This window comes from Primulina tabacum, chromosome 3, assembly GCF_025594145.1.
Source record: "Primulina tabacum isolate GXHZ01 chromosome 3, ASM2559414v2, whole genome shotgun sequence".
NCBI lineage: Eukaryota > Viridiplantae > Streptophyta > Magnoliopsida > Lamiales > Gesneriaceae > Primulina > Primulina tabacum.
Genome location: NC_134552.1, coordinates 11,238,249 through 11,261,901, shown reverse-complemented (window position 1 = coordinate 11,261,901; position 23,653 = coordinate 11,238,249). Strand labels below are relative to the sequence as shown.

General features: G+C 34.6%; 5 protein-coding genes across 5 annotated transcripts; 4 read left to right on the top strand and 1 right to left on the bottom strand.

The window, feature by feature from the left end:
• LOC142538407 (uncharacterized) lies at positions 1 to 2,906 on the top strand. The gene is made up of 4 exons (XM_075643730.1): positions 1 to 79; positions 199 to 1,230; positions 1,636 to 2,105; positions 2,898 to 2,906. Exons 1-4 carry the CDS (start codon positions 1 to 3, stop codon positions 2,904 to 2,906), a joined length of 1,590 nt encoding a protein of 529 aa, XP_075499845.1.
• A 1,273-nt stretch (positions 2,907 to 4,179) lies between these two features.
• Positions 4,180 to 5,072, bottom strand: LOC142538406 (non-specific lipid-transfer protein 1-like). Its single transcript, XM_075643729.1, has 2 exons — positions 4,683 to 5,072; positions 4,180 to 4,227 (listed from the first exon to the last, which is right to left on the bottom strand). Exons 1-2 carry the CDS (start codon positions 5,070 to 5,072, stop codon positions 4,180 to 4,182), a joined length of 438 nt encoding a protein of 145 aa, XP_075499844.1.
• A 2,733-nt stretch (positions 5,073 to 7,805) lies between these two features.
• On the top strand, positions 7,806 to 14,057 carry LOC142540263 (uncharacterized). Its single transcript, XM_075646273.1, has 9 exons — positions 7,806 to 8,386; positions 9,863 to 10,048; positions 11,209 to 11,301; positions 11,600 to 11,782; positions 11,869 to 11,971; positions 12,049 to 12,222; positions 12,345 to 13,279; positions 13,363 to 13,709; positions 13,788 to 14,057. Exons 1-9 carry the CDS (start codon positions 8,165 to 8,167, stop codon positions 13,849 to 13,851), a joined length of 2,307 nt encoding a protein of 768 aa, XP_075502388.1. The 5' UTR covers positions 7,806 to 8,164; the 3' UTR covers positions 13,852 to 14,057.
• Positions 14,058 to 15,308: 1,251 nt separating this feature from the next.
• On the top strand, positions 15,309 to 18,522 carry LOC142540264 (PHD finger protein ALFIN-LIKE 2-like). The gene is made up of 5 exons (XM_075646275.1): positions 15,309 to 15,595; positions 15,684 to 15,716; positions 16,447 to 16,669; positions 17,597 to 17,717; positions 17,970 to 18,522. Exons 1-5 carry the CDS (start codon positions 15,502 to 15,504, stop codon positions 18,216 to 18,218), a joined length of 720 nt encoding a protein of 239 aa, XP_075502390.1. The 5' UTR covers positions 15,309 to 15,501; the 3' UTR covers positions 18,219 to 18,522.
• A 3,600-nt stretch (positions 18,523 to 22,122) lies between these two features.
• Positions 22,123 to 23,653, top strand: LOC142538973 (trihelix transcription factor GT-3b-like). Its single transcript, XM_075644269.1, has 2 exons — positions 22,123 to 22,607; positions 22,900 to 23,653. The coding sequence occupies exons 1-2, from the start codon at positions 22,368 to 22,370 to the stop codon at positions 23,467 to 23,469; spliced, it is 810 nt and encodes a 269-aa protein (XP_075500384.1). The 5' UTR covers positions 22,123 to 22,367; the 3' UTR covers positions 23,470 to 23,653.

Sequence of the window (23,653 nt, the reverse complement as noted above, 5' to 3'; positions counted from 1 at the left end):
ATGGGCCTTATCAACCAGATATGTTGGAGTATCCAGGCACAAAATTTGGAAGCCAGAATCGTCGTTTTCAGAAAAAATGGTTTCAGAAATTTTATTGGTTGGAGTATTCGCCTTCAACAAATAAGGCATATTGTTTCTATTGTTTTCTTTTCCTGAATGATGTTAATTCATCTAATATCTCGGCATTGGTCTATGAAGGATTTGACAATTGGAAAAGGGTAAACCAAGGAAAAACATGTGCTTTTCTTGCCCATATTGGTTCTGCAGCTTCTTCACCTCATACTATATGTGAGAGAAGGGCTGAAAATTTGATGATGCCCTCACAACATATTGATAAAGTGATGCATGCACAATCTAGAGAGGAAAAAGAGAAAAATCGTCTGCGTTTGAGCACCTCAATTGTAGCTGTTCGTTGGCTAGCACTTCAAGGTTGTGCTTTTAGAGGTAACGATGAATCTCTATCTTCATCTAATCTTGGAAATTTTCTTGAATTGGTGAAGGCTTTTGCAAAAATGAATATAGAAATTGATGAAGTTGTGCTTGAGAATGCTCCAAAAAATGCCCAATATATCGCTCCAGAAATTCAGAAAGAGATTTTACATATTATGGCCAATAGAGTACGACAGATGGTTCGTGAAGAAGTTGGAGATAAATACTTATGTATTCTTGTTGATGAAGCCCGAGATATATCTAAACGAGAGCAAATGGCCATTATATTGAGGTTTGTGAACAATCATGGGATTTTGACAGAAAGATTTTTTGCCATCAAAAGTGTTAGTGACACTACCTCAATGAATTTGAAAAATGAGATATCAAATGTTCTTGTTCATCATGATCTCCATGTTAAGAAAATCAGAGGCCAAGGATATGATGGTGCTAGCAATATGCGTGGAGCGTGGAATGGACTTCAAGCATTATTTCTCAAAGATTGTCCCTATGCATACTATGTCCACTGTTTTGCACATCGTTTACAACTGACATTGGTTTCTGCAGCTAAGGATGTTAGTGTTATTTGGGAATTCTTTTCTCATTTGGACAATATTGTTAATATTGTCACTTCTTCTACTAAGCGCATTGCTGAATTACATACTGCACAAAGAAATGAAATTGAGTATATGTTGTCAATTGGAGAACGTGATTCTGGAAATGGTGCAAACCAGATTGGTAATTTCCAACGAGCAGGAGCTACTCGTTGGAGTTCTCACTATGATTCGGTAAAAAGCTTGATAGGTATGTACACTGCAACTTGCAAAGTTTTTGAAGTTCTCAGTGATTATTCTCCAAATGGAAGAGTTAAGGCTGAAGTTCGGGGGATTTACAGAAACATGGCAAGCTTTGAATTTGTGTTTATTTTGCACTTAATGCATAAAATTATGAGAACAACAGATACTCTTTGTCAAATTCTTCAAAGAAAATCTCAAGACATTTTGACTGCTATCACATTTGTCACTACTACCAAAACTTGACTTCAAGAATTTAGAGAATGTGGGTGGAATGAATTTCTTCAGGAAGTTAAAGTTTTTTGCTCAAGAAATGAAATTGATGTACCTGACCTTGATTGTCTATATAAGATTGGACGTTCCTGTCGGCAAACTACAATATAAAATCATTACCACTTTGATGTTTTTAATGCAGCAATACATTTCATTTTGATGGAGTTAAATACTCGGTTCAATGAGTCATCGGTGAAACTTCTTTCTCTTAGTACAACTTTAGATCCTAAAAATTCATTTGACTCATTTAACAGTGATGATATTTGCAAGCTTGCGAAGAAGTTTTATCCTGGAGATTTCACATATCAAGAAATTGTTGCTTTGGAGTATGAATTGATACATTATAAACTTGATGTGATGCAGAATTTAAAGGTTTCTACACTTGTTGAGTTGTGTCAGCAATTGACCGAGAGTGGACGGTCAAGTGTTTATGTTATGTTGACTAGATTGATTCATCTTGTTTTGACATTACCTGTGTCTACTGTCACTACTGAGCGGGCTTTTTCAGCAATGAAGCATGTGAAGACGACACTTCGCAATAAAATGGAGGATGACTTTCTTGCCGATTGTTTGACACTCTATATTGAACGAGATTTAGCTAAACATATTGATGTAAATTCTATTATTGATGAATTTTATGTTTTAAAATCTCGTAGGGCACAACTTCGTTGAACGATATAATGTAATTTTTTTTTAATAATATATAACTTATCATATTGACTTCAAGCTCCCCCAACTTTTATTCCTGGATCCGTCCCTGTGTGTAATGTCACATCAACACTTTCGATAAACAAACAGACTAAAATTTATAAAAAAAAATCGAAAGTTACGTGACTAAAACTAAAGTTCGATGATATAGAAGACCAAAATCATTAAATCTTAAAAACACAAACATACATAACCGAAAAGAAAGTTTTCAATTTACTATATGATAATTTTCTCGGTTAGATAACCCAAACTGAGAAAACCCAAATTAGGATGAATTATTTAAGTTTCTTTCTGTTTATTAATGTAAACGGTGAACGCTTTCTGTACTTTCAAGCCTTTATATTATATGCTAAACTTTTTTTTTTAATTTTTCTGGGAACATCGTCATATGCTACAATTCGGGTTGGATCGAGGTCGCATAGAAAATTAAAGAGTAGATCGAGTTCAATCGTTCAATATTTCGAATTCCGATTTGGTTTGGGTTATATATAATATATATTGTAAAAATGAGTTTCTCATGTACATATGAATGAATTTTTATTAATACATAATTATTTCGTATGAGAACTTGATCAAGTACATAGCAAGTGTTTATTTAACTCCGAAAATGTATATTTTTGTATATAAATATCCATTTTTTGTCAATTATACTTTTCGTTAAATTTTGCTTGTGTCATTTTCAAATGAATAATTCAGCCTAATTAAGATAGTGTAAATAATGTTAGGGATTTGAAATTTAGTTGGAGGCCATGCACAAATTTAGTCAGAAAGGAAGACATTATTAGTATAGTTGAATTACCCGGAAAAATGAATATATTAAACGTGACAAATCATAGGAACATTTACTATCAATTATATAATAAATAAAACTTCAAGCATAGTACTCTAAACCTTTAATTTTCGTCGGGACAATCAAAAACTCAAAATTCATATTAATGATCTTGCGGGATATATACATTTTGGCAAAAACTTATGTGAGACGTTTCACATGTCGTATTTTGTGAGATGTATATCTTATTTGGGTCATCCATGAAAAAGTATTACTTTTTATACTAAGAGTATTACTATTATTGTGAATATCGATAGGTTTTGACTCGTCTCACATATAAAGATTCGTGAGACCGTCTCACAAGAGACATACTCATACATTTTTTGTTACATGATTTAGATTTTTATCAATTTTAGTCATATTATAAGTTAATTTCCAATCTTATTGCAGTAACTCTCGAAGAAATGATAAAAAAAAAACAAAAAACAAAAAATAAAAAGGAGGTCAGCAATTCCTCGTGCGAAACGACAAAAACAAGAAGCTAACGACCCAATGGTGAGAAATTTGGGGAGAGGTCTCCAAGAACAGCGGTGGAATGGTATGTTTAGACAGAATAGTGGTTTTGAGTAGGCATGCTTAATAAGGTGGTTCAAACCAGAACTATAACGGAACCGCACTGTTAAGAACCGGTTCTTATGAACCGGAACCGGAACCGGTAAAAATATTTAAAAAAATATGGAACAATGATTGATATAGTCATTGGACCCAACTACTGTAATGAGAGGCGTTGTAGAGTACAACGCTCTCTAGCCAAATTTGCAATATTAAATTGCATAGTGGCCCAAACTGTAACTTGTTTAATTGCGTATTAGTTCAAATTTTCAAAAAAATTATAAATTGATGTTCATTTGTTAGTTGTTGTTAGTAATTCTACTATTCTCTCGACCCTAGTTTCCTTATTTTTAAATTCAAAGTTCTAACGATATATATATAATATCGCAATGCATGGCATTAATTAAAATTGATACTCAAATATGCAAAAGGAGAGGCACATGAGAGAAGAATATCTTCATTAAACTGGTAGATTAATAGCAATAGTTGACTACCTTAATCAAACCTTACTTTACTACTTAATACTAACTAAAACTTCTTAATCATATGGCAAATTCACGTACGTCCCATTATATTTTCTCCAAACAATTATGGTCGTTAAAGGAAAATCGTCATTCCAACTCCATTAACATCATTTAGCTCACCCTGCAACACAAGACGACAATAAATATATATATTAGAAATTATAATGAAATATTGGAATTTGAACCTAACTCAACCCCAAAAGTTAGCTCAAAAGAAGATGATTGTCCAAGTCCATATATGCAACTCTCAGGAATTTTATCTAACCGATGTGGAACAACTAACACACTTCTATCACGTCCAGGAAATGAACATTTAGAACGTGAAGTTTACAAATGATCAATTATGGACATAACATGTGTCCTGACTATAGACAATTCAACACACAACGGTAGAACTTGAGCTCTGATATCATGTTAAGATTAAAACTTTGACCTAAATCAATCTCAAAAGCTAGCTCGAGAAGAAAGAATTGTCCAAATCCATATATGCAATTTTCAGAGATTTTATCTAGACGATAACAACTAACAAGTAAGTCAAATAAATATGTATATATATTTGTTAATTTATGCATGTACATGTACGTACTTGGAGCAGTCAGTGGATGGGCTGATGACATAGGGAAGAGAGACGCCACATTTTCCGGGGATCTCGGCGGCGTTTTTAATCATGCTCGGGGTGGCGGAGTTGGCAACAGATTTCAAACACGAGCAGACGGCCTGGCGGTCCTCTTTGGTGGTGGCGGCGTTGTAGACAAACTTTACGCCGTAGCAGCACTCCGTCGATGGCACATCACCTCCAAACATAACAAAGTTGAGGCATGGTGACAGTGTGGTAAGCACCGAGTTGCATGAAATCACTGCCTCCGCCGTAGGGGGCGGAGCGATTAAAGCCGCCGTGGTCACAACCAGCAGTACTGTAACCCACATTGCCTTCAACGACGTCTTCCTTGCGGAAAAGCTTGCCATTGAGATGACAAAAAGTAGTTTGAATAATTTGTCGGAGGAAGAATGGAGCTTTTGTATGGGCTTTTCTTTGTCAGAAAGTTTGAATTTATAGAGGGCTGCGAATGGGGTTTGGAGAAATTAATGAATGAGCCAACATTTGGTTGGTGGACAGTTGGGTTTTACTTAATTCATGGCTTTATTCGTGACATAACATGTGTGTTTAGCCATTAATTTGTATTTTTTCAAAAAATTTGACGTGGTAACATGAAATTATATATTGTTGATGTATCTGTCACCACTCCGTTGAAAAAAAAAATTTTCTTTTTTAGATAAGACTGTGAATTGATCGATAATAGTGTCCAAAAAAATTGCAATTATCATAAAACCAAAAATGTTATTTTTACATTATTTAATGTATGTATACCGAGTCTGTGATTATTTTTATATTTATTTATATTTATATAAATATCGATTATTTTTTGTTTAACTATACTTTTCGTTAAATTTTCTTATTACATATCAATCCTGTATTTTAAATAAATAATTCAGCCTAATTAAGATAGTGTAAATGTGAGGGATTTGAAATTTAGTTGGAGGGCATGCACAAATTTAGTTAAATTGTTTTTTGTTATTTAGAGTACTTGGTGCAATCTATGGAGGGGGAAATCGTATAAAGAAAAAATCCCGTTGTATCATGAATTATTATAAAAAAAAAAACGAAAGACCACCTTAAATGTCAATGGTAAGTCACATTTGAATTAATGGTATCTCTCATATTCCTTGATTTCATGTATATCACCACTAAAATCACCTCTATAAATTATTTGATGAGATTATGGTTATCTATAAAACAAATTTCATGTATTGCCTTAAACATAATATCATATGTATCGGACCGACTCGAGCTTGGGATTTTTCGACGACGATATAATTAATAGTGATAATAATATCTTGATATCGATCTTAACAATTTTATTAAATATCTCTAGCTCCTTAAATACATAAAGGGTTTTTAGTGTACTTGATCATACAATAATTATCTACAATTTATTTCAGGAGGAGGATATGATTTAAAAAAAAATTAAAGCGACAAATATATGATTTAAAATAGTTTGAATCAAAAGCAAAATATCACAAAGTGTGAATTGAATTTCAAAGGTCACACGAATATATAAACTAATTTATCAGTAGAAATCACTATAAAAAGCACTATAATTATCCTACGATATTATAGTTTATGTAGAAAAAATTTAAAGATGAATTTAAATTTTTAACTTTCATACAAGATTTATTTTTAAAAATGATTTATATCGCTAAAAACACGTAATAAAACCCGTTTTAATTTTATTTTCTAAATATACATGGAGAGGAGAACTAAGATCTTTTTTTTAAAAAAAATTCCTCAGTTTAACGTACACATTATCGCAAGGAAAAAAACTCTATACATATCCATCATTTTCGTTTACAAGAATGGATCCCAATATCTTACTTTAAGGAATATATTTGAATGCAATATCATAAATAAAACATGACAAAATTTTATGCGTACGTGCTAGAAAAACATCGAATTCAAGATCAAAATTTGAAATTAAATTAGCACTAAATTTGTCCTATTATTATATCATTTGTTGGGTTGTTCCTAATTCTGGTTTGGTCCACAATGAAGAATCATATTCGCTTTGTTTTCTTCCCCTTTTTTTAACTACAGCAACCAAATACGTAGTCAGGGCGAAAAGGATTGGAATCTTCTCCCAGAGTTAAAGTGCAAAAACTATCGAGATCACAAAACATGACTAGATTATTAATAGACGAGCTGACATCGTAGCTCGTCGTATATTTTGCTGTTATATGTGTACGAGATGTTTTGATGGACATAAGTCCTCATAAAATTGAAATATCATATTAAAAACAAATATATAAACTCTTGCCTCGGCCGTGAATCAATGATGTTTTATAGCAATTTCGAAGAGAGTTGGAGTAGTGATTGGGCCGTGAGCGTGGTGGTTAGCCCTATCGGAGATAATAATCACTAAAATCAACATGAGCCCAGCTTGGTTTAAATCGCGAGCCCTGCTATATTATCTACTGCATGCGATCCATATATTTATATTAAATATTAATTAATTAATAATTTAATATGTAATATATTTCTGTATAAAATATAATCATATGAGAGTGTATTTCTCTATCTAATTTTGTGTTTAACAATTTTTATTTTATAATATTTTTCTCATAAGGGAAATGAGATATTAGCAGTGGGTATATATCTCATTTATTATTTTTAAAATTTTAAATCGACACACATCTTGAAAAAGTATGAAAATTACTTTTTTTATAATAGTTGGAAAAAGGAAAAAACAAATATTCAATAACCAAACTAAATAGAAAAAAAAAAGATACACACTTTTTGATTTTGGTTATCAATAGATATCCGTTTTTTATCATATCGTAATCGCGTAGATCATATGATTAAACGATCTGCATCGATATAGATATAATGTTACAAGTTATGATTAAAATAATCGACATCGACTCTTTAAAATTTTTTTTTAAAAAAAAAGTAAATTGTTTTAACAAAAAATATATTATTTTATAAAATAACAAAACTATGTTTTACACGGTCGATATTACAAAGAATTAATTAAATAATAAGCATGTAATAATAAGAATTTGAAAAAGGGAAATTTAAAAAAGCAGGGAATCGGCGGTCAAGAAACTACATCAGTCTTGCAAAGACAGATCTGTATAATTTAATTTAATATCACAATCCAACTGAGAATCACTTGCGAATGAGCGTAATTATACGTATGAACCCCTAAATCTCTCTTGCGATCTTTAAACCCTTCCGACCATCTAATGATTAATCTCCTCGAATCTTTATACCTTTCACGCCAGAACCCATTTCACACACATGCGAGTGGAGGAAGAAGATACAACTTTTGTTGATCTTTGTGGGCATTTCTGATTCTTGAATTTCCAACACCGGAACTTGATATTTTGATTCTAATCAAAAGGGTTCGGTGATTTGTTATACGGCGTCAGTTGTGTGTAGAGATAATTAAAGTGCATATATATATATTTATTCTAAAATCTGGTTTACATAAAAAGATTAAATGGTTGATCTTCCGGTCGCCGCAGCCGCTCAGGTCACTTCACCTTCATCGTCGATCTTTGACTCGTATCAGTTTGGTTTTGGACCGGAGCGTTGGGCCCGGGCGGAACAGGTTGCACACGAGCTAATCCAGAAGGTCCAGCTAACTGCTGCATCAGAGGAGAGGAGACGGCAAATTACTGATTATGTTCAGAGATTCATTAGGAATCGTCTTGGTGCTGAGGTATAAAGTTTGATTGCACCAATCTATCTTTCGCGATGCATGTTGTTAGATGCATTTGGAAGCATGTTTTGTTTGCAAGTTGCAACATTTGTGGTTGTAGGTATAGCGGCTAATGTGTTTTTTTCGGTGGTTCGAGAATTTTTTTATTCTAGAGATTGATGTGCAGAGCCCTCTAGTTTTTTTATGTTCTAAACTTTATTTTTTGTGTTAGTTTGGATTTTGACCGATGGAGCTGTGCAGCGATAATCTGCTATGGTTCACTGGACACACTTAGAGATTAGTGTGCAAGGATAGCTCTTGTGGTAAATGAAGTTCTTGTAAATTAATGTGTTCGAGCTGAAGAATGTAAACAACTTGAGGATATAAAAAGTTGACCTTTAAGAGGTTATGAACTTGCCAAAACATAGAGACCAGAGAGTTCTCGCTGTCCTGGATTTCTGAGAACGATCCGTCAATTCTTTACACGTGGTCGTCTGAAATTGTTTGCTGTTATCCGTACGATCACGTGTGGCAAAATGCTGTCTGTTTTTTAGTATTTATTAAAGTAGCTTCTGCTATTGAATTTTTAAGAGGTTTTGAAACATGCCGAGTAGAATAGGTATCTAGGAAGGGATATTTTTGTTGAGGTGAATCCAAGAATTATGATAATTTTCCATCAATTCTCTATACGTGCTGGTTCGGAATTGGTTATCAACAAAGGAATTAAAACCGTTACGAGCATGTATGAAGTAGCTTTTATGATTGATATTCGAGAAATAAGGAACACGCCATGCACCAGAGAGAGATTGGTATCTTAGAAGCCCTTTATCAAGGTCAATCCAATATTTTTAGAGATATTTCCATCAATTCTCAACACGTGCTGGTTTGGAATTGGTCGTTGTCATTGGTAAACGGGAGGAAAGGTTACAATCATGTGTGGCAACATAATGTCTTCAGCTGTAAAATCAATTAAAGCAGCTTTTGCAACTTTGTAACTTCGTCAGATTAGTGATTAGAAGAAGGTTTTAACATGTTAATTAACTAAAAATGATTGTTTGTTTGAGCCAGAGCAAGCGATACATATTTCTTGATAAATCGAACACTGTCAGATTTTGTGTAAGATAGGATCAGATTTGCTTTGAAAAACAGAAAACCGATGAGAACAGGTAATACCTGGCTGCTTATTTTAATTTATTGTCCATTGTGGCCATGTTGGAATTACATGCTTTCCATTTTCTTCCAAAGTATTTATCAAATGCGTTTAATGTAGCAATAGTATCATTTATGATGGTGGAATTTGTGGCCTATTAGATCTGAATGGATATAAACCTGCGAAGAAAGCGGAATATTACTAAATTCTTTTACCATCCTTGATTGGATTGTACTACCTGTTTTGTGCCTATATCACTCATTCATGTTCTTGGTAACTGATGTATGCAAGTTTTTCTGGTCAATCAATTCTTTTTCTTTGTAACATTAAAAATTTGGACTTTGCAGGTATTTCCTTATGGATCTGTGCCATTAAAAACTTATCTCCCTGATGGAGACATTGATTTGACTGCCTTTGGTGGCGCAAATAGTGAAGATAAGTTGGCTAATGAAATAAAATTTTCTCTGGAAGAGGAGACAAAAAACAAGGCAGCTGAGTTTGTTGTAAAGGATGTCCAGCTAATTCATGCTGAGGTTTTTTATTTCACTAAATTTTTTGCTTCAAAAAGTTATTTGACATAAGTTTTCGCAATATCTACTCCATGTTACTTCCACTGTCCATTTTGTAATTCTGTGATGTGATGGTCCAGCATAATTGGTTGCTTGGTGCACCATTTTCTCCTTATAAATCAAATAGTAGGAAACTAGAGTAGAGGCTTCATATGAAATGAAACCTTAACAAAAAGCATGTAAATGACATGCAATAGTTCGGTTAAACAATATGAGGGTAACATACTGTTAAGCGCATCTTGTTTTGGATAAAGACGAGTATTTCCAGAGAAAAAGGTATCTTTTTGTATATCACTTTATTATAGTTGAAATGCATTTAAAGAGGCAGCTTGAGAGTTATCGATGTAATGGATGCATAATTAAAGGTTAACCAATAGGGCATGTTCTATCCAAAATCATATGTTGAAGGTAGACAAAATAGCATGGTTTTTTGTTCCAGAGGCACCCTTACCCACTCAACTCCTGGTGCCATATCGGACCCAGATTAATTTGGGGTTGAGCTGGTTGGACTCATTAGGAAAAGCTCTCGGAAAATTTCTCTTAATTCAAACCCAATTCCTAGCATGTTTGACGGGAACCAAGTTCCTTGCTACTTGGAATAATGGGTATTGGTCAAAATAGCTTGTTTTATGCTGTAGATTTAGAGATACAGATGGCCGTGACGGGCTGCTGAGTGGAAGAGAAGTTTCCTAGCAGCTGACTGCATGTGAATGAGGATAAAATTTCTCTTTTTCAGCAAATGCACTGTTATGGCAACTGTGGATATGACAATGTTTAAAAATTAGACAAATGTGAAAATAACCCAAAACAAGTGTGTAAGTTTCCACTTGCAGAATATAAGAAATTTATCATCGCTTGAATTAATGTGCGTGCTTTCTTTTCTTTAAATTGGTTTTAATCATGATCCTATCTTCTGTTAGTTCAGAATGCTGTAGAACAAGGATAATAAATTCTTTGAGTGAATATTAGTTGCTAAATTGAAACCTTATTGAACTTTGAATGTCCCTACTGCCGTTCTTTTTATTCCACTTTCTAATCAAGATTCGAAAATTTCTTTTGAAGGTGTTTTATGTCCCTGTGTGCTTCTTTCTCTAGATTCTTGATCTCAAACTGTTATGGTGCAGGTTAAGATTGTCAAATGCATTGTTCAGGATATTGTTGTCGACATCTCCCTCAATCAAATTGGTGGCCTGTCTGCTTTATGTTTTCTTGAGCAGGTAAAGAAACCTAAAAGGTTGAAGAAATTAAAATATGTACATGAACTCATAACTCACCTGGTTGAGAATCATAATTAAGATTGATGTTTTAAATATTCTCGTATTTGTTGATTAATCCAGTCCAGTTAAGTCGAACATGAGTTTAACAATGATAGATTCTTAAATTATTTTACAAATCTTCAGATTTTATAAATGACATTTTACGTTTTTTTGTTATATTTATTAATTATTAAATTATTACATTTCTTTCTAATTATGTTTAAGAGGCAGTGACTTTTTTACCATTCTTATGTTTCAGGTTGATCGCTTCATTGGAAAAGATCATCTGTTTAAGCGCAGTATTATACTCACCAAAGCATGGTGCTATTATGAAAGTCGTATTCTCGGTGCATTTCATGGATTAATTTCTACATATGCTCTGGAGATTATGGTTTTGTACATCTTCCATCTCTTCTACTCGACATTAAATGGCCCTTTATCTGTGAGTGGTTCCTGAGAAAGTTACGCTCTTTAGACTTTAGATTGTGCTCACAAAAAGAACCTGATTATTGAAATTTCTGAAAATAGGTTTTACATAAATTTTTGGACTACTTTAGCAAATTTGACTGGGAAACCTACTGTATCAGCTTAAAAGGGCCTGTTCGACTTTCCTCATTGCCAGATGTTGTGCGTAAGTAACACCTTGAATGAAATTAACTATGATGTTTCAGATTAAAATTTAACCATTGTTCATTCTCTCATTTGCAGCTGAGATACTGGAAGACTGTTGTGGTGATTTAATGCTGACAAGTGATTTCTTAAGTTCTAGTACTAAAGCATTCTCGATCCCTTCTACAAATTCCCGTGGATTTCAGCAGAAGCATCTGAACATAATTGATCCCTTAAAGGAGACGAATAATCTAGGCCGTAGTGTCAACAAAGGTAGCATGGACTGGAATAGTTGGATATAATTATATAGTTGATCTTCTCTATATTTCACATGATAGAAAATCCTTTAATTTCTTACTAATATTGCATCATGGGGTCTGCTTATTTTTGTACAGCAAATTATTACCGGATTCGCAGCGCTTTCAGTTTTGGTGCTCAGAGGCTTAACCGAATACTTTTGCAGCCTGAACATGTAATCCCTAAGGAGCTGCACAAGTTCTTTTCAGACTCCATGGCTAGGCATGGATGCGGACAAAGGCATGATGTTCAAGATTTTGTTCCACCACCGACGTGCGATGATACCATCACCGATTTACCTGTTTCTAAGGCAGAGTTGCGAAAAAACGACATCTTGTCCTTTAAAACACGTGTTAATCACACCGGCTTAGCGACGGATCTTGCCACTTCAGGTATGCAAGGCCTTAGAATTTCAAGTGACTCTCCTGACACTGTGGTTCCAATTATTGAGGAGAGTTCCCGTGCAACTGTCAAGCCCATTTTTGCCCCTCACCTCTTTTTCTCCAATTCAAAAATGTTTAACCGGAGTACAAGGGGCGGAAAATCAGATTCAAATCACTGCAATGATCCTAAAGAGAATGTTTCTTCCGTCAAGGCAAATGCCATTGTCTTAGATGGCGCAAAGCCATTAACTTTTTCTGGGAATTCAAATAATATGAAATGGGATCAGGGTTCGGCTAGTAGGATTGGGACACCTGAATTGTTGAATTTTTCGGTAGATCTTACTGGGGATTATGAAAGTCATTTGTATGGGTTAGAATATGGTCGGCGGTGTTATGAATATACATTACCTGTACCTTCTTCGCCGGTGCCTCCCTCTCGAAGCCCCCCTTTGTTTCAGATCAAGAATCCTCAGGATGATGTCCAATCTCCATCACAGTTGCAGACCAATGGGTTTTCCTTCCGACATCCCAACAGCTCCCATCCGGTTACTCCAGTGTATGCCATGCCACATTTACTGCTGCCTGGTGTGGCCGTTGGATGGGAAGAAATGCCAAAGCCCCGAGGCACAGGAACATATTTTCCCAATACGGTATAGAAATTCATGCTTTTCCTACTAAATTTGTGAAAAAAGGTTCCGAACTTGGATGAATATTTAGTTGCATTTTTGTGCAGAACAAACCCCCACAAGGGTATCGACCTTCCGCTCTGAAAGGTTGGAGTGAGGCTCCACCAAGGACTTACCATAATAACGAGCGGAACCCGATACAGCCAAGTATGTTAGACAGAAGCCTGCACGAGCCAGCACCGTCTTCCGAAAGCCGCCAACCATCTTCTCCTCCTTACTCCGATGGCTTGATCATCGAACGAGAGCCCGAGGGAACAGTTGAATATGGGGTTGTGCATGCATTTGGAACCTCCATGCAAGAAATAAGTAGGCGACAGAGACCCGTCTCTTCTTCTCCTAGAAGTTTCCCCCCAACGCCAAGGCCACAGCCTGGATTCAGCAGGGAACATGATAGGTAAAGAATCTTGGGATACTCTGATTACTAAATGTGGCTGGTGTTTTGTTTGAGCGTTTCTCTGCCCTGAAAATGTAGGATCCCAATGAGGTCTTCTTACTCACTTAAAGATGATGACGATTTTCCTCCCTTGCCTGTCTAAATGTGGTGTTATGCCGCCGCTGTAAGCACAACAACATGCAAGAAATATCTGAACCACATGTTTTTTTGGCTAACATAATTTATTGCTTGAAATTGATATTTTTTTTTAAATTAAAAACCAGAATTGGTTATGTTGGAGATTTGTTCATTTGTAGTTTTTACTAAAGGTGAATCTTACTGAAGAAAATGAATATATAGAAAATATGTTGTTTATTTGATTTTCCTTTTAATTTTTTTGGGCCAGTTTACAGGGGTGTCAAAATGCGACAGTCAACCCGACACGACCCAGCACGAAAAAAATCAAGTTCGAGTTGGGGTTTTTCGGGTTCGGGTTGGGTGGATTCGGGTTAGTGCCATGTTAGGCGGGTTTCGGGTTGGGTCGGGATGATCCGCGAACTTTTTTTTAAAAAAAATATTACCTATATTTTTATATATTGTATGTTTGAACAAAATTTATTGTATATTTATATGATAAATTTTCATCATTTAATATTTATTTTGCATATTTTTATTTTTTTAACAATTTTTTATTTGATTTAATAAACATACTTTTAATTTTCTACGATTAAACTTTCAAATTTAAATCCGAAATTTTGTTATTATGTGTTTAAATTAAAATATTATTATTATTTTTTTGAATTTTTTTCATTAATTTTTTAAAAAATTAAAAAAAAATAAATAAAATTCAGGTTAGACGGGTTGAGTCGGGTTATACGGGTTCGTGTTCGGGTCGGGGGTTTTCGGGTTGCTTCGGGTTCGGGTTGGGTTCAGGTTGAAAAGAAATAAAAAAAATTTCGCGGGTTGACCTGAAACTCGATCCAACCCACCCGATTGACACGCACCCCTACCAGTTTATGACATGTGGTGTTTTTGTTAAAAAAATACTAATAATTTGGCTCATAAAGTACTTTCTTAATGCTGTTGATCAGTTGATCCTACGTTAGTACCTTACCATACAAAAAAACATTTACATTATCGAAAAACCCTAAAAAATCACAAAATCCCCTTATAAGATTACTGGGATTTTACACCCCGTATGCTTTTAAAAAATCTAACGCATATAATATTGTATTTTCAAAACTGGATAACATCTATTTACCCCATTTACAATATGTTTTATTCTTGATAATAATTTAAAAAAAAAAACAGAAGGTTTTATATGTATTTGATCTTACACGAGGGTTTTTAGTTTTTTTTTTTTTTTGAAAAAAAAATTCATGAGGGTTCTGAGGCAATTTGGCCCATGTAAATTATGTACCAAAAGTTGAAATCTCAAGATAAAAGTGAGATTTCTTTTTGAAAATAAATTAAAAGTGAGATATATAACACAAATCAAGCTTTTAGAAATGGAGCTTTTCGATTTTATGATATTTTTTAATTAAAAAAAAAAGAGTTAATTGATACTCTAATTAATCAGAGATTAGTAGAAAAAAGAAAGAGACCGCCGGTTTTCTTACTGAAAACATGTAATTAAAACGACGTCGTTCGCTTCTTGACCTGCTGCTGCTGCTGCTGCTGTGTTTCGATTCTCATGATACATGCACACTCAACCATCACCTCTTTTCATGTCTGCAGTTCTTATTCAGACAATTCTTTCAATCCCTCTTTTTAATCGTACGTATTCATTTCAGATCTTAAATTACACACAGAAATGGCTGCAGTTTCTTTAAGCCCCCGAACGGTAGAGGAGATCTTCAAAGATTACAGTGCTCGCCGTTCTGGAATTGTTCGTGCTTTAACTTATGGTACGTCGTATACACAACTTTACACATACAGTATTTGAGTCTAAATGTTTATATCTGGGTTTATAATTTTTTTTGGTTTTTTTCTTAGACGTGGATGAATTTTACGGGCTTTGTGATCCAGGTAAAGTTTTTAGCTCAGATTTAGTTTAATTTACTTTATGGCTAAATGTTTTTATCATCGTTTTGTTACAAATTGAATATTGTCTAATGCGTAAAGACGAAATTTTGAATCTTAATGTTACTGTCATTTTTTTTGGTTTAAAATTGTGGGCTAATCAGCTCCTTTTTACTTAAGATTGCCTCTACTATTTTTCTGAAGCGTTTAGTCGGAAATGTTACTGTTTTTCTTACTCAGTTGTGTTTTCTTTTTCGTGTTCTGTTGTTAACTGTACATTTTGGTTGAAAGAAGCTGCCTTCTGCTTCTTCTCTGTTGACGTTAATAGTCAAAAGTGAAGAAGACTTGTATTTTCCAACTTGCCACTTCTTCAAATTGGGCCACCGGGGTTGCCTATATTTGCCAATTAAGTATATTGTATACAGATACTTTTTTAATATATTTTTGTGAAGAAATGTAATGCTTTCACATGATAAACTCCACTTCAATTTTTTAGTCGACTCTTTCATGAAATTGTGAAAATGAATACTCTGTTTGTTAAAATTATTCCAGACAGTTAGAAAATGAATCCGCAAATTTAAGTGCTGCTTTGTTGAATGAAACATTTCTAATGGGTTAGTGTGCAGAGTCCTGAATTTTTATCAGTTTTGTGATATATGAAATTTATTTCATCTTAGATTTCTGTCTTATGACTCTTATGTATTCATGTTTTGTCTCTTGCATCACTTGTTTGTAGAGAAGGAAAATTTGTGTTTATATGGGTATCCTAATGAATCTTGGGAAGTGAATCTACCAGCCGAGGAAGTTCCACCAGAACTTCCTGAGCCAGCACTTGGGATCAATTTTGCCCGGGATGGAATGAACCAAAGAGATTGGCTTTCCCTAGTTGCTGTGCACAGTGATTGTTGGTTGCTCTCAGTTGCTTTTTATCTTGGAGCAAGGCTCAACAGAAATGAAAGGTTTACGCCACATGTCTTGCTACAAGTTTCTTGTTGTGGCTGATCATAGGCTCTTTTATTCATGTGCTGTTCTTAAATGTCATGTGCACCAAAAATTGCCTTAACTTGACAGTTGCTCTAATTGCTGATGCTTTACACCTTTTAGTAATTCTTCATCAATAAAATAAGAGAGATTAACCCTATTTAACCACCATAACAAAGTTTACTCTTCCTAAATGTCGAAGGATTTGGTACCATCAGAGCTCTTCGATATAGGTCTGAAATTCGTCTTGTTTGAGAATTCATTTGATAAGATTCAACTATTAAATGATTCATTGGTCAAGTTATGCAACTTTAAATTTTGCTGAATGCATTGATTTTTCTATGACTCATAGTATAATTTGTGTTTGCTTAAAAATAAGTGTCTTATGTGATAAACCCTTGATCATTAGAATTTGGAATGTAATATGGATACTCTATAGTGTGTATTGGACTTTCTGATGCATCCCCTTGGGGGACTTCAACTAATCTTGGTTTGTCATACAGTTTGCAGAGCATAAGCAAACAGTTTAGAAAGTAATTAGTTTTTTGGGTTTTTATTGGCACACATTTTGGCTGTATCTGACTCATAGAATACTCAGCTGGTTTTTTCAACATTTAAAATTAAAATCTCACTATAAATTGTCTTTGAAATTAATATTATTTTAGCATTTCAAGAAAACTCAATTACATGCTTATTTTCCACCACAGTTACAAGGTGTTATTGACGAGAAAGAAAGTCTATCGTCCTTGATAACTTACTGATGTTAGTCAGTTACGAACATTTACTGTTTTCTAAATTTGTTGTAGACCATGCTTTCCTTAAGGACATGTATGCATGTAGAGGCATATATTTGATTCAAGATGGGTTATTTATAGGTATAAATTAATTTGTTTCTGTACTTGCAGAAAACACATGTTTAGCTTGATCAATGATCTGCCTACGGTCTATGAACTAGTGACAGAAAGCAAGGCTGAAAAAGACAAGCCCAATGTGGATAGTGGAAGCAAGTCTCGTGGCGGCACAAAGGTAGAATTGTTGTAAATGTAACTGCTAGTTATAATTGAAGTTTTCCTCTTGAATAAGCACTTTTTTCTCGTAGCTAAAAAATGTTACCAGATACCTGAAAGCAGTGTTTCTTTTTAACTAAAAGTTTTAGATAATGAAGTGAAAATCGGAATATTTCCGACTGTCAGCTTCTCCATAAGATTTTGTTCAGGAGTCTTAGATTTTGATCATTGATTGTGATATTGATCAGCGTTAAATATGTTCCATATACAGAGGTCCATTGACGGCCAGGCTAAAAATAATCAAAAGCTGGAAGGGGAAATTTACGAAGAAGATGAAGATGAACATAGTGAAGCTATCTGCGGAAGCTGTAGTGGAAATTACAGTGCAGATGAGTTCTGGATCGGCTGTGACATCTGTGAGAGGTGGTTTCATGGTAAGTGCGTGAAGATAACTCCTGCAAAAGCCGAGAACATCAAGCAATACAAATGCCCATACTGCATAAAGCGTGGCAAGCAGTAGGTATCCCCCTTCGATTGGTGTGTGCTAACAAGCTGGTACAGCAACATTGTCTTTCATCTATTATAGACTAGTTTCTGATGTTTATTATAGTAAATTATGGAAGGAATAAGGCAGTCTTCTTTCACGGTAGGTGCGTTCACTTTTAATGCAAATATTCCTCTATCCTTTGTATCACGTCTTCCGCGAGGCAACTTCATTTAGATACCGGACATAATGATCAGTAGTGTCGAGTGTGCAGCGTCAAGCGAGACATTTAAAATACTTTGCTCTAAAGTTATTAATAGCTATTTTATAGGATTCTTCGATTCATTCACGTGTCTTGACTGTGTTTACATGCCATGTACTTGGTCGAGCTTTATTTATGTGATTACTTCACTGAATCAATAGTAACAATTAAGTAATGGATAAAACCACTAAAATAATAGAAATTTATTTATTAATTTGTTTTCCCAATTTCAGCGGATAGCTTATGTTAAATTCTAATAACATAGAACGACATGATAATTATGGGGGGGAGATTTGATGAGTTGGGATTCAACTTGAGACTTGCCACAAGGGCCCCTGGTCCTAATGTAGAGTACTCTATATTCATCAGAAGTAAGGCTGGACAGAGCGGTGGCTCGACGTCATCCTCGGTCATGAGCGGCTCAGCTGGCTTGATGAGTGTCACCTCTTGGATTGTACACTTTTGTATTTTCCGTTGCTGAACACCTGCAACCCGCCAATTAACACAAGGAGATGCTGATTTTCGAACTTTCCGAGAGATTGGGAATTAAATTATATATATACAAAAAAAATCAAGAAATTAAACCATAGCCCATCTCGTGCCAAAGGACAAGAGCATTTGGAATGGGCTTGACGGTAACCTAATAGTCGCCATGGCGGACTTGGAGGCCCGATACATTGTCATCTGGTAAGAGGATGGTCATTCCACCGGGGTCCGAGTGTGGCGATAGGCCCAGTGTGAGATCGGGATGCATGACTTCATATTGTCCACTCCTCCGAAGGCTTGAAGAAGTACCCTTCTTCTGAAAAGAGGTTTATTGAGAAAATCTTCAACAGTTGGTTACCAAGTTTTAACTACTACTTATGTATTTCACCAACAATTCCTGCAAACAAGTGAGATCCAAATTACCCCTATATCTCCATCTTCATTTCTATTACTCAATCGCGGTAAAATCGCAAAATATAATTACTAATGGAAAAATATATATTTTCAATTTTTAGTTTTTACTATAATTTTAATTATATTTTAAGTCAAACAATTAGAATTGAATTTCAACAAATTTAATACCTAATGAACAAAAAGTATGTAGACGGTCTCACGAATCTTTATCTGTGAGACAGGTCAATCCTACCGATATTCACCATAAAAAGTAATACTATTATGATAAAAAGTAATACTTTTTATAGATTACTCAAATAAGAGATCTGTCTAACAAAATACGACTCATTAGACCAGTCTCACACAAGTTTTTAATCCATGCCTCTAAAATTATGATGATCTATAAAATATAAGTTTGTTACATTAAACTGGCCTAGGGGTGTCAAAATGCAATACGACCCGTCAACCCAATACGACCCAACACGAAAAAAATCAGGTTTGGGTTGGTGTTTTTCGGGTTCGGGTCGGGTTCGGGTCGGGTGGGTTCAGGTTAGTGCCAGGTTAGACGGTTTCGGGTTGGGTCCCGGGTTGACCCAATTTTTTTTTTTGAAAATATTACCTATATTTTTATATATTGTATGTTTGAACAAAATTTATTGTATATTTATATGATAAATTTTCATCATTAATATTTATTTTGTATATCTTTTATTTTTTAACAATTGTTTATTTGATTTAATAAATATACTTTAATTTTTTACAATTAAACTTTCAAATTTAAATCGAAAATTTTGTTATTATGTGTTTAAAATAAAATATTATTATTTTTTTTATTTTTTCGAATTTTTTTCATTAATTTTTTTTTAAAATGAATAAAATTCGGGTTAGACGGGTTGAGTCGGGTTAGACGGGTTCGTGTTTGGGTTGGGGGTTTTCGAGTTGCTTCGGGTTGAAAAAAAAAATTCGCAGGTTGACCCGAAACCCGACCCGATTGACACGGATTTTTTTTTTTAAAACTAATTTAATTTTAAAAAAAATTTCAAAAATAATTAAAAAAAAATTTTGCTAAACTACTGCAATCTGCGTTTGGTAAGCGCGGACGGTGCTCACGTGAAGCAGCGTCCGCGCTTACCAAGCGCGGACTTTGCTCCACGTAGGAGCGTCCTCGCTCCGAAGAAATATTTTAACGACGAAATATATATCAAAACCGTCGCTAAAATTGAATCAGCGACGGTTTTTAAAATTGAATCACCGACGGTTAAGAATCCATCGCGAATTTTAGCGACGGTTTTTAAATGGAATCAGCGACGGTTTTTAAACCGTCGCTAAATCCTACAGGGTATCTTTAATATCTAACAATAACAATCGCATCTGTCTGACTGATGGGAGAGCTGCACGCGGCGGATAATTGTATTAACGGCGTGCCGCGGATAATTGTATTAACGTCGTGCACATGTACGCCGCGGATAATCTTGAACTTTCAACGGCTTGCATCTTTGCAGCGTGAAATGTGCGCTGCGGAAAGAGAATTTGCGCGCTGCGAAAAGTCATTTTTGTTGTAGTGAAGGCAGAAAAAAACAGACAAAAAATTCATCAAGAAATAAGTTTTTCATGGCTTATCAACCAAAAGAGGCTGCGCATCTGATGATGCCAATCTTCAAATGATCATGGAACAAAAATTGGTGCTTCCTGGGACTGTGGAGAAGTCGTAAGACTAGGATATCTCAATTGAATGTTGTTCATTTTCCTCAACATCATTATGTGGTCGAATTTCATGTACAAGATGTTGCGGACCAACATTAAGCAAATTTGTACACCGATATTCAGCCTGCTAAAAATTAGTTGAGTAGGTCTGTTGTGAGACGGTCTCACGAATCTTTATCTGTGAGACGAGTCAACCATACCGATATTCACAATAAAAAGTAATACTCTTAGCATAAAAAGTAATACTTTTTCATGGATGACCTAAATAAGAGATCCGTTTCACAAAATACGATCCGTGAGACCGTCTCACACAAATTTTTGTCCAAAAATAATACAGGCAATTGGTTGACAAACTATTAATCATATTTATATTTCGTATATATACAAGTAGAACTAAAAATTAAAATTTACAATAAAAGAGGCCTTTTGAAACTTGAGAAGTCCTCCATCCGGTTCACAAACCGTCGATAATATTAAATTCGCTAAAATTAAATCACCAACCGTCGCTAAAATTGAGCAAAGTCCGCGCGGACACTCCTACGTGGAGTAAAGTCCGCGCTTGGTAAGCGCAGACGCTGCTCCACGTGAGCACCGTCCGCGCGGATTGCAGTAGTTTTGTAAATTTTTTTTAAATTTTTTTTGAAATTTTTTTTTAAAATTAAATTATTTTTTAAAAAAACCCATTGACACCCCTAAACTGGCCTCGTACAAACTCAAGTAATTAATCTGCTAAGATGTGTGATATCTTCCTTGTTTTGTTTCAAAAATAAAAAATGTACAATGGAATTAATTACAACGTTCATCCAATCAGAGTAATTTTTATGTAATTCCTAAATTATTTTATATAATACTTGGTATATTGTTTAACTAGTTAGAATAGTTTAGGATATATAACATTATTTAAGGTCACAAGTCATTTAAATCTGATTAAAATATGACACAGCATCTGTTGGTTTGACCTTTGTCTATAAGTCGTCAGCATGACGACACAGATACGCCGTGTGAACAAATGAACAAGAGCCAAGAAAAAGATGCACACCAATTTATTTCTCTCTCTCTATATATATATATATAATGTAAAAAGAAAAATCAGTTTCCGCGTAGGGAGATGAGACGAGACCCATCAAGGGAGAAACTGTGCGGAAGAAGGAAAAACAAAAAAATAAACGATAGTCATTTTCTTCATTTCTGAAACTCGTTTGACTTCTAGACTTTATTTTCACATTGATGTTACAGAAAAAACTAATGTTTTCTTTTGATTTTTCCGCCATTGATGAATTATATTCTTGGGGTTTTTGATCTATAGCTAATATATCATAAACATACATATATATATTATTATGGATCATCATCAGTCGTATGCTAGTGTGGGTGTTGGCGGGGATAGGTTTCCTCAATGGAATATTCAAGAAACCCGGGATCTGTTGATGATTCGGGCGGAATTAGACCCCAATTTCATGGACAATAAACGTAACAAGATTTTGTGGGAGCTGGTGTCCACTCGGATGAAAGAAAAGGGCTTTGCCAGAAGCGCTGAGCAGTGCAAGGGCAAGTGGAAAAATCTTGTTACCCGATTCAAGGTATGTATGTAATTAATACATGATACAAGTACATATGTTTATGTACTTTTTGTATATATATGTGTGTGTATCATTTGTTTATGATAAACCAGCGATTTTCTTTCGTTTCTTTTTCTTTTATCTGTGTGAAAATGTGAGCTATTTTGATTATCGGCATGAAATGAGAACGAGAAGGATTAATTATAATAATAATTTTTCCAGCAAACATATTAATTATAACATGTGATACATTGAGAATTTTATTTATTCCGGATATAAATTGGAGATTTTATTTTATTGATTTAATTTGCAGGGATGTGAAGCAATGGAGACAGAAGCCATGAAGCAACAGTCTTTTCCATTTTACAATGAACTGAAAGTAATATTTGCTGCAAGAATGCAGAGAATATTGTGGCTCGAAGCTGAAGCTGGCGGAGCCGCCTCCTCTTCCTCCAAGAAAAAGGCGGCACTGCAATTTTCTTCTGACGATGAAGATGATCTTAAAGAAGACAGCGAAGAGGAGAAATCCGGCGGGCCAAAAAAGAAAAGGAAAATAAAGGGAAATCCTCAAAGTGGGAATATCAATAATCAGTCGATGAATATCATAAATGGGATAAAGGAAATAATGGAAGAATTCATGAATAAGCAAATCCAAATGGAAATGCGCTGGCTGAAAGCTTATGAGGAAAGGGAAGAAGAGAGGAGAGCAAGAGAAATGGAGTGGAGACAAACAATGGAGGCATTGGAAAATGAGAGGTTGATGATGGATAAAAGATGGAGGGAAAGGGAAGAACAATGGAAGATTAGGGAAGAAGCTAGGGCTGAGAAAAGGGATGCCCTAATTACAGCTCTCTTGAATAAGCTTACAAGAGAAGACAGTTGATCATACATACTATCATTAATTAATTTAATCACAGTTTAGATGGACGACGAATCGAAAAAACTATCGGTTCGAATCTTTTACTTCAAATAATGCATGTTTAATTTGATGTGTTCAGATGAACTGTGATATATATTCATTGTATTCCATTTATACATGATACATAGAATGAGATGTGATATGTGAT

What these genes read in the sequence shown, in the direction of transcription:
- LOC142538973 (XM_075644269.1), top strand. Translation starts at nt 22,368, where the DNA reads ATGGATCATCATCAGTCGTATGCTAGTGTGGGTGTTGGCGGGGATAGG. An exon ending in ATCTTGTTACCCGATTCAAG is followed by an intron (nt 22,608 to 22,899) that starts GTATGTATGTAA and finishes TTTAATTTGCAG; the next exon opens with GGATGTGAAGCAATGGAGAC.
- LOC142538406 (XM_075643729.1), bottom strand. Translation starts at nt 5,072, where the DNA reads ATGGCAAGCTTTTCCGCAAGGAAGACGTCGTTGAAGGCAATGTGGGTT. An exon ending in ACTGCTCCAAGTACGTACAT is followed by an intron (nt 4,228 to 4,682) that starts GTACATGCATAA and finishes CTTGTGTTGCAG; the next exon opens with GGTGAGCTAAATGATGTTAA.
- LOC142540263 (XM_075646273.1), top strand. Translation starts at nt 8,165, where the DNA reads ATGGTTGATCTTCCGGTCGCCGCAGCCGCTCAGGTCACTTCACCTTCA. An exon ending in GGAATCGTCTTGGTGCTGAG is followed by an intron (nt 8,387 to 9,862) that starts GTATAAAGTTTG and finishes TGGACTTTGCAG; the next exon opens with GTATTTCCTTATGGATCTGT. An exon ending in TTCAGCAGGGAACATGATAG is followed by an intron (nt 13,710 to 13,787) that starts GTAAAGAATCTT and finishes CTGAAAATGTAG; the next exon opens with GATCCCAATGAGGTCTTCTT.
- LOC142538407 (XM_075643730.1), top strand. Translation starts at nt 1, where the DNA reads ATGGGCCTTATCAACCAGATATGTTGGAGTATCCAGGCACAAAATTTG. An exon ending in CGTCGTTTTCAGAAAAAATG is followed by an intron (nt 80 to 198) that starts GTTTCAGAAATT and finishes TGGTCTATGAAG; the next exon opens with GATTTGACAATTGGAAAAGG. An exon ending in TTCGGTAAAAAGCTTGATAG is followed by an intron (nt 1,231 to 1,635) that starts GTATGTACACTG and finishes TTTTTAATGCAG; the next exon opens with CAATACATTTCATTTTGATG.
- LOC142540264 (XM_075646275.1), top strand. Translation starts at nt 15,502, where the DNA reads ATGGCTGCAGTTTCTTTAAGCCCCCGAACGGTAGAGGAGATCTTCAAA. An exon ending in TTACGGGCTTTGTGATCCAG is followed by an intron (nt 15,717 to 16,446) that starts GTAAAGTTTTTA and finishes ACTTGTTTGTAG; the next exon opens with AGAAGGAAAATTTGTGTTTA. An exon ending in AGTCTCGTGGCGGCACAAAG is followed by an intron (nt 17,718 to 17,969) that starts GTAGAATTGTTG and finishes TTCCATATACAG; the next exon opens with AGGTCCATTGACGGCCAGGC.